The following is a 9,677-nucleotide window of genomic DNA, read 5'->3' as shown; positions in this document are numbered from 1 at the left end:
ATTAAGGAAAACACACAACATGGAGGTTGACAGGTCAATGTGGTGACTACCCTCTGTTTGACACAGTGTTCCCCCCCCCCCCTCGAAATATCCTGGTTATGCCCTTGTTTGAAGATTTGAAACTCATTTCAGTCCTGAGAACTAGGGCCCACTATTCCCAGACCCAACTGTGTCCTTTGAACAGGGAATGTTAAGTGATAGTTTATGACTTCTCTAATTACTGCAGAAATAACAGATTAAACGTATTTCACTGACTTTTGAAGGAGACGCCTTTGCCAAAAGGACTGCCACAACATAAAAATTAAAAAAAGGCTTCTCCCACTCCCAGCCCACTACACAAGATACTTTTTTTTCTGCTTTTTTTCGGGATAAATGTGATAAATATTTACGGTGTAGTATGTTTTTTTTTTAATTTCCTTTTCCTTTTCTTTAGCGGAACGTAACCTTTCTTTGAGCATTTAGGTTAGTCTGCAAATCAGCCAAAATAAAAGCCCCCAAAGTTTCATGTCAAGCTAGTTGCACCCTGTCTCGTCCCAATTTCCTCACGCCATCAAATTTCTCGGTCAATATCGGAAGTGAAACTCACTGCGAGCAGTTTCTGCCTCACGTTGAATTTATCCGTAAAATCTGGATTTGTGGAAGGAAAGATTTGAAACGGTAAGTGCATATTCTGTAGAAAGAGTGGAAAAAACATGTTATGTCTATTCGAGTGATGCGGACTGGAACCAGAAGTGTTGACTTGGACTAAACTTAGAGCTGTGTTGCAACACTCTTGCTCGCTTCCGATAATCTCGGTAACCGAGTGGAAATTTCCAAGACGAAGAGAATGTTAGCGGAAAACTACGAAGTTCATTTGAAGTTGGCCGGTCAAGAAAAGAGCCCAAATATATTCTTTAACACTACATCGCTTGATGTTTACTGCTGATTATTTTTTTCCTTATTCCATCGATGATGATGACACACTTAAGACAGTGAAAATAGTACCTCTTCGTTCATAATGACCAACAGTTTCTAATTTCTTAGTTTAATATGACTTGATTTATCAGCTTCGTTCATAATGAGCAACAGTTTCTAATTTCTTAGTTTAATATGACTTGATTTATCAGCTTCGTCTCTGGACTGTGAAGGAGAAAAGTCCTCTCAGTCTCTAAGCTGATCTACAATAATCCATTCTAGAATCAAAGCGGAATTTCGTCTGACGCAGGATCATTTGGAAACCAACTCGGTTTACTTGGGTCAGGGGTAAAAACCCTTTCAGAAGGAAAATGAAAAAAGTGTTTAATTAAATGTCAGTGATCCACTCTTCAGAATGTTCTAATCAAGTATAATAAGATTGAAGAAATCTCTGATGGTTTGATACGTAAAGGTCGGCACACACGAGGAGACTAGTCCCTGCGACTAGTCGCAGCGGCCAGTTTCATGCGACTAGTCCCTTCGTGTGAACTACACATTTCTGTGGTCGCACGGACCATGCGACTGATCGCACGAATTCAAACTGGTTTGAATTCGTGCGACCAGTCGCAGGGACTTGTCGCATGAAACAAATGTTTGTCCCTACGTGTGAACTGTTTGTGCGACCAGTCCCTGCGACTAAACGGTAAATAAGCCAATCACGGATCAGCATGATGCGTGACTTCCGGTTTTTGTAAACATTGCAGTTTCTATGAATTTTCCCTGACTTCTAGATTTCTACAACTGAAGAATAAAAAACTATTTCTAGTTTTGTAAACATATACAGATGTCTTGGAGCCGTTTTGATGGAATTTTTACCCTATTTGACTCTGTGTCTGTTAAAAATAAAATAAAAAAACAAAAACGGAACACGTAAAAGCATGAATGATCCGACTGAATAAGTGTAGTTCGTTTGCGTTGATGTTTAATAGTGCTACAATGAAAAGCTACCGGTCCCCTCGTGTAAACCCTTCAAAGACTTGTCGCCGGGACTAGTCGCACGGACCAGTCGTAGGGACTAGTCCCCTCGTGTGTGCTGACCTTTAGAGTTGATTGAGACAGATCAGTCACTTGAGACTTGGGTAAAAACCCTTTCAGGAGAAAAAAATAAAATAATGTTCAACTAAATATATGTCAGTGATAAATAAGTTTTGAGCTGCATTTCGGATCGTTTCCAATATGACTCAGAGTTTTAAGTCAGCCCTCAAATCACCACGATAGCTGACGGCGCATGCTCCAGCAAGCGTGATGTTTGATAGTGTTGTGCTAATTGTGTTGAACATGTAGTTATAGAAATCTATGGAATTCGCTTATTGAAGGGGGCAAAGAGAGATTAGCAGTTCGTTCGAATAAGTAACAGAATAACCTAATGGCCGTGACGTTATGCAAAAGTATTTCTAGCTAATAGCGCGCATTACTTAGCGATTCTTGTTTGTTATCGAAGCAACACAAGACATTGTCCTTCGTTTAAGATGCAAACAGAATTGAATTCTTTGATTAATGGGGCATCATTAATTGGTGCCGTTCCTAAACTATGATGGAGAAGTGGTGTCTTCGTCCGAGCTGATCAAATTATAATTCATTCTAGAGTCAAAGCGAAACTTCGAATGACGCAGCATGTTTTTGGAAGCCAACTATTGTTAGAGTTGACTGAGATCAGCCACTTGAGACAGGGGTAAACCCCCTTTCAGAAGAAAAATGAAAATAGCGTTTAATTACATGCATGATTTCAGTGATATACAAGATTTTTACTTCATTCCAGCTGTGAGTGAAACAGTTCTCACGAAAGCCTTCATAACAAAATTAGATTAAATTCTTAGTTTAATGGGGCATCATTAACAGCGTCGTTCTTTAACTTTGATGGAGAAAAGGTCTTTCGGTCGAAGCTGATCAATTATAAAAACTTCGACTGACGCAGCATGTCTTTGGAAACCGGCCTACCAATGGTCGAGTTGACTGAAATCAGTCACTTGAGACAGGGGTAAACCCCTTTTTAGAAGGAAAATGAAAATAGTGTTTAATTTTAGTGATAATTAAAAGTTTTGATTCATTCCAGCTGTGAGTGAAACAGTTTTCACGAAAGCTTTCAAACCAGAACCATATCAAAGACCATTAAAGAATCAGCAGTTCGAGATTTTTCTTGAAATCATTGAAGTCTGACACTCATTAAGCAAGGAGCCTATTTATAGATACACATAGAAGATTAAAACATGCATATAACGTCTGTCTTGAACGCAATTTTCCAACCGATCATTAAGAGAAAATGATCGTCTTGGGGCTGTTCTATTGCAGAGGCAGACCACCTTGAGGGTCTGAGGCCATGAGGCGTCGGGTTTTTTTACCCTTTATATAGATGCTCTTATATTGGTGCTCTTAATACCAAGAAATTTCAGGAGGGTATGCCTGGGTCCACACCAAATAACAAAAATGTCATCAATGAAACGCTTATAGAGCACGAGGAATTGTGAGTAGGGCGCCAAGATATCTTTTTCGTGAAAATACATAAAAGCGTTTGCGACTATGACGGCGAAAGGAGTGCCCATAGCAATACCAAACACTCGGTGAAAAATATCCGGACTGAATTCAGATGATAAATAGTTATTGTTGAATACAATTCTTGCGAGCTCAATCAGTAGTGGAGTTTTGGGAGCCCTTGCTTCGCGAAGGAGCAAGTCGAGAGCCTTTAAGGCTAATGATCGAATCAAGCTTACTCATTGTATTAGCGACAGTAGTATTTCTTTTCTAGATCTTTGTCTGTATAAGGATAATTCCTCAAGCGTGCTGCAATTTTCTACGTATCAGAAGCCTCTGAACAAATGTCTCTCACATACCATTCGAGTACGTCATTTCACCCCTCTAGCGACAAGAAAGCTTTTATAAAAGGGGAGCTTATGAGATATGCTAGAAACAGTTCTTCCTTTAAGTCTTTCTGTGAGACTTGGGATAAGTTTTGGAAGCGACTGCAACTTAGAGGTTATCCTTTTAAGTTTTTACTGCCGCTGTTTCACGGTGTGCGTTACTAAGACAGGGAGACGTAGATCTCCCGGCCGCTTAAACATAGATCTCGGCCAAGCAGGACTCTTGCCTTTAAGACTACGTTCAACTGCAGTCACGCCCGTATCAAGAAGGATATCAGTTATATTCTGACTGACTTAGATTGTACTGTGTGTTACAAGAAAACTGTGACAATAGCTAATCTATGTAAGTAAGTTTTTGGGGGCCACGGTTTTAGCTAAAACCGTGGCCACCAAAATATTTTTCTCACCTTGCCTTACACGTGTTAAATTTTTCACAAATTTTTCACAACTTCGCCTGTTCCTGTTCGTAAGTCCGGCCAAGCCTTTACGGTCATCGGCCCCTGTAACTTTGGCTTATAAATACAGGCGTTTGGTCATACTTGTAAAACTCCCTGAAGAAGTCTACGACAGTTTGACGAAACGCGTAGGAAAATACAAGAAGTTTTACAACTACTGTTCGCAGAGCTGCTGCTCACTATTCTATAATTAAAAAATTGCATTGGTCGATTGTCGTCTTCGCCTTGATCTAAGCGATTAGGGAAAATTTTAATAAGCCTGAATGTAGTAAGAGTTGTTGCCGTTATCCTGTTTTTTATCGCTCTCTATGGAGCAAGCTATAAGTAATGTGTATGGCTTGAGATTAGGGCGAGACAAGAACGACGTAGGGGTCTATGACAATGATCGTTACTCCAACATCAGGTTTCCGAATAAGGACTGGAACTGAATAAATTATTTTTCGGTAAATGCGCTCGACCTTTTAATTTACTATCTTTGGTTACAATGAATATATGCAGTTCATATATTTTGAACTGCGGTATTCAGATACGTACGATGCACGATCCTCGCAGTAGAGAGCGCTATTTATGCAATAGAAATCAGGCCTGTACGGGATTCTTACTATCTTTGTCCACATCTTAAATCCTGACTTTTGTATCTGGTCCATAGTAAGTCACAATGATCGAACCTGAACGAGAACAGTTCGAAAATGAAACGGAAACCTGATTTTGGAGTATCCATTTGAGTCCTGGCTGTGACTGTTCCTGTAGGTTCATTATTTCAGTGACTTCTTCCTTTATTTTTAGGGGTGTCAGCACAGGGGTGGAAAAAGTCAACCTTCTCAAAAACTTATTTATTGAATATCGGTGATTCAAATATTGGTGGGCTTTTCAGAGGGCTGTTCACACAATTCTTGCCTTCAGGGGTGGTGTGGTGGGGTGGAGGCTCTATTTTAAAAGGAAGTGCAGTTACTGTATCTCAAGTTATTGTATTTTGAACTTTTTCATGCCTTCGCTAATAAAGGTAATCCAACAAAGTAGGAGACAATTTTTTTTTAATAGTTATGCTTGTTTCACAGCTACCAAATCAACGTAAAAAATGACATCTCATGTCTACACCAGAGAAGAGCTAAACTATTTCAGGATTTGTCACATCGTCACTAACATCCTGCCTCAGGAACTAAGATCCATTTTTAAACAAGAATGGGACAGTCGTTACCGACTAACTCTGGCAGAGTGGAATGATACACCCCAAAATGGACAGGCTTTCTACAACAACGAGTCCAAAAAGAGCAAGTCAAAAAATGCTAGACAAATGGCAAACGTTATCAGCGGTAATAGGGAAAAGTGGGATTGTACAACACTCTTTTTTGCAATTCTTTACTCCGATTCTATTGGCTCCGGACTTAGTGCAGCAACTCGCTCGAATGTAGATGATCTCAGAGAGATTCGTAATGAAGAATTTGCTCACATGCCGCAGGGTAAGTTGTCCGATCTACGGTTCAGGCTTGCTGTTCGCAGAATTGAGATTGCATTTAAGCAACTTGGTTTGCAAACTTCGCAGATTCGAGCCATTTGTGAAAAGAAGAGTTTCCAGACTTATGAGGTTAAAAGTCTTATGGAAAAAGTTCAGCATCTCCTCCAAGAACTTCAAGAAACTCAAAACAAACTAGAAACATCAGAAAATCAACTCCAGATCCTTGAAGCTCAATTGAAAAACGAAGCTCCATCATTTTGTATTCTTCCACCCAAACCACTCCACGAAATTGCGCCACGCAATGGCGAGGTTGCTCAAATAACGAAGCAGTTGGATGAACTGAGAGAAGCGAACGAAAACAGTTTAAGCTTCCTGTACATTACTGGTAATCCTGGAAGTGGCAAATCTCAGCTGGCTGGTCTGGTCGCTAAGAAGTTTTACGACAAAGAAAGCGCCCCCTCGTTTGTGATGACTTTGAATGCCGAAAATTCACAAACACTATTGGAATCGTACGTTTCATTGGCGCGTCAGATCAAGTGTCCAGAGTACGACATTACTGACACTCACAGTTCCCAAGATACGAAGATCGACAAAAAGATCAAGAATCTCAAAGATTTGATTGCAACAAAATTGCACCTTTATGGATCCTGGCTCATGGTGGTTGACAATGTGACAAGTGTTTCTGCCATACACACCTTTCTACCTCAATCAGGGAATGAACAGTGGAATAAAGGGCAGTTACTCGTCACAACACAGGATACCTCGTCTATCCCTTCTACTAGCTCATTTATTTCGCATGTCTCCATAATGAAAGGAATGAAGCCACTCGATGCAAAGTGTTTTCTAGCAAATATCTCCGGCTTGGAGGACTCAGAAATGGAAGATAGAGTTGCGAAGGCGTTAGATTACCAACCCCTTGCTCTTGCCAGCGCAGGCACTTATGTGAAGAAGATCCGTGAGAGTGTGGCTTCTCACTTTGGCTGGAAGGAGTATCTAGACAAGCTAAAAAGAGGAATGCGAGCCCTCACTGAAAAGGAACTGACAAAGACAAATCCAAGCTACAGCAAGTCCATGACTGCGGCAACAAAGCTGGCCGTCGAGAAAGCCATTGACAGTGGCGGTATTATAAAGAATGCGTTTACTTTTCTATCCCTCTGTGCTCACCAAGCATTGCCTCTCGATATCCTCATAAATTATGTATTGAATATTGATAAGCAAGTGGAGAGAGAAGAACTTGCTGTTCAGATCCAGGGCTACTCACTGCTGTTGCTCGAAAAAAGAGAAAATGGCGTTTTTATCGGTGTGCACCAAGTCACTCATGAAGTTATTAAATCTGTAATTTGCGAGAGTCAGGACCATCTTGATTACACCCAAGCTGTTCATGGTGCTGTAATAGCTTTCAACCAGTACATAGACATTAAACTATCAGAAGCCTGGCACGAGCTAAACTCTAGTGCAGCGAGCAAACAACTCGTTCCGCACTTGAAAGCTTTGGCCACGAACGTTAAAGACGTTTTTGGCACACCAGAAAAATTACGAGTTCTTGGAGTGAAAACATCAGCTGTGCTAAATCATTTTGAACGGTTTGGTAGAATTTGCTTGAATCACTGCGAACTCCTCGTTGCTAAGATGTACTATGACATTTCCTTGAAACTGTTTGAACTAAGTAGTGATAAAGAATTAAACAAAACAGCCATTTTGCTAAATGTGGGAAGTGTACAATTCAGGATGGGTGAACTGCAACAGGCCAAAGAGAGTTATGAGCGTGCTCTAGAAATTAATATAAATAAGCTTGGACCCGACGATCTTGATGTCGCAAGTACTTACAATAACTTGGGTAATGCACAGAGTACATTAGGTGACCTGCAACAGGCCAAGCAGAGTTATGAGCGTGCTCTAGAAATTGATATAAAGAAGCTTGGACCCGACCATGTTGATGTCGCAGGTACTTACAATAACTTGGGTACCGTACAGCGTACATTAGGTGACCTGCAACAGGCCAAGCAGAGTTATGAGCGTGCTCTAGAAATTCAAATAAAGAAGCTTGGACCCGACCATGTTGATGTCGCAAGTACTTACAATAACTTGGGTAATGCACAGAGTACATTAGGTGACCTGCAACAGGCCAAGGACAGTTATGAGCGTGCTCTAGAAATTAAAATAAAGAAGCTTGGACCCGACCATCTTGATGTCGCAGGTACTTACTATAACTTGGGTAATGTACAGAGTACATTAGGTGACCTGCAACAGGCCAAGGAGAGTTATGAGCGTGCTCTAGAAATTCAAATAAAGAAGCTTGAACCCGACCATGTTGATGTCACAGGTACTTACAATAACTTGGGTAATGTACAGAGAAGATTTGGTGACCTGCAACAGGCCAAGGAGACTTATGAGCGTGCTCTAGAAATTCAAATAAAGAAGCTTGGACCCGACCATGTTCATGTCGCACGTACTTACAATAACTTGGGTAGTGTACAGAGTACATTAGGTGACCTGCAACAGGCCAAGGAGAGTTATGAGCGTGCTCTAGAAATTCAAATAAAGAAGCTTGGACCCGACCATGTTGATGTCGCAGGTACTTACAATAACTTAGGTATTGTACAGAGAAGATTTGGTGACCTGCAACAGGCCAAGGAGAGTTATGAGCGTGCTCTAGAAATTCAAATAAAGAAGCTTGGACCCGACCATGTTGATGTCGGAGGTACTTACAATAACTTGGGTAATGTACAGAGTACATTAGGTGACCTGCAACAGGCCAAGGAGAGTTATGAGCGTGCTCTAGAAATTCAAATAAAGAAGCTTGGACCCGACCATGTTGATGTCGCAGGTACTTACAATAACTTGGGTAATGTACAGAGTACATTAGGTGACCTGCAACAGGCCAAGGAGAGTTATGAGCGTGCTCTAGAAATTCAAATAAAGAAGCTTGGACCCGACCATGTTGATGTCGCAGGTACTTACAATAACTTAGGTATTGTACAGAGAACATTTGGTGACCTGCAACAGGCCAAGGAGAGTTATGAGCGTGCTCTAGAAATTCAAATAAAGAAGCTTGGACCCGACCATGTTGATGTTGCAAGTACTTACTATAACTTGGGTATTGTACAGAGTACATCAGGTGACCTGCAACAGGCCAAGGAGAGTTATGAGCGTGCTCTAGAAATTCAAATAAAGAAGCTTGGACCCGACCATGTTGATGTCGCAAGTACTTACAATAACTTGGGTAATGTACAGAGTACATTAGGTGACCTGCAACATGCCAAGGAGAGTTATAAGCGTGCTCTAGAAATTCAAATAAAGAAGCTTGGACCCGACCATGTTGATGTCGCAAGTACTTACAACAACTTGGGTATTGTACAGAGTACGTTAGGTGACCTGCAACAGGCTAAGGAGAGTTATGAGCGTGCTCTAGATATTGAAATGTAGAAGGCGGGACCCTTGCGTGCTGATGTGGCAGGTACTTACAATAATTTGGGTATTGTACATGGTACATTTGGTGACCTGCAACCGGCCAAGGAGAGGTATGAGCGTGGTCTAGACGTTTAAATGAAGAACCGTGTACCCTTGCATGTTGATGCGGGAGGTACTTACAATGACTTGGGTAACGTACTGAGTACATTAGGTGACCTGCAACAGTCTAAGGAGAGTTATGAGCGTGATCTAGACATTCAAATGAAGAAGCTTGGACCCGAGCATGTTGATGTAGTGGGTATTAACAATAACTTGGGTAATATACAGAGTACATTAGGTGACCTGCAACAGGCCAAGGAGAGTTATGAGCGTGCTCTAGACATTCAGATGAAAAGGCTTGGACTCCAGCATATTGACGTCGCGCGTACTTACAATAAGAAATACATTAGGTGATCTGTAACAGGCCAAGGAAAATTATGAACGTGCTCTAGACATTTAGATGAAGAAACATTACATTAGGTGACCGGCGACAGGCCATGGAGAATA

At 41.2% G+C, this 9,677-nt stretch overlaps 2 protein-coding genes across 3 annotated transcripts in view; one reads left to right on the top strand and one right to left on the bottom strand.

Moving 5' to 3' along the window:
* LOC111322233 (ribosome quality control complex subunit TCF25-like) overlaps positions 1-9,677 on the bottom strand; it is a 65,132-nt gene that overhangs the window by 23,973 nt on the left and 31,482 nt on the right. The window lies entirely within an intron of this gene.
* Positions 554-9,293, top strand: LOC148734409 (uncharacterized). The gene is made up of 2 exons (XM_088751640.1): positions 554-657; positions 5,323-9,293. Exon 2 carries the CDS (start codon positions 5,343-5,345, stop codon positions 9,144-9,146), a length of 3,804 nt encoding a protein of 1,267 aa, XP_088607766.1. The 5' UTR covers positions 554-657; positions 5,323-5,342; the 3' UTR covers positions 9,147-9,293.

Source organism: Stylophora pistillata, chromosome 3 (assembly GCF_964205215.1).
Source record: "Stylophora pistillata chromosome 3, jaStyPist1.2, whole genome shotgun sequence".
NCBI classification, from domain to species: domain Eukaryota; kingdom Metazoa; phylum Cnidaria; class Anthozoa; order Scleractinia; family Pocilloporidae; genus Stylophora; species Stylophora pistillata.
This window is presented reverse-complemented; position numbering and strand designations above follow the sequence as displayed.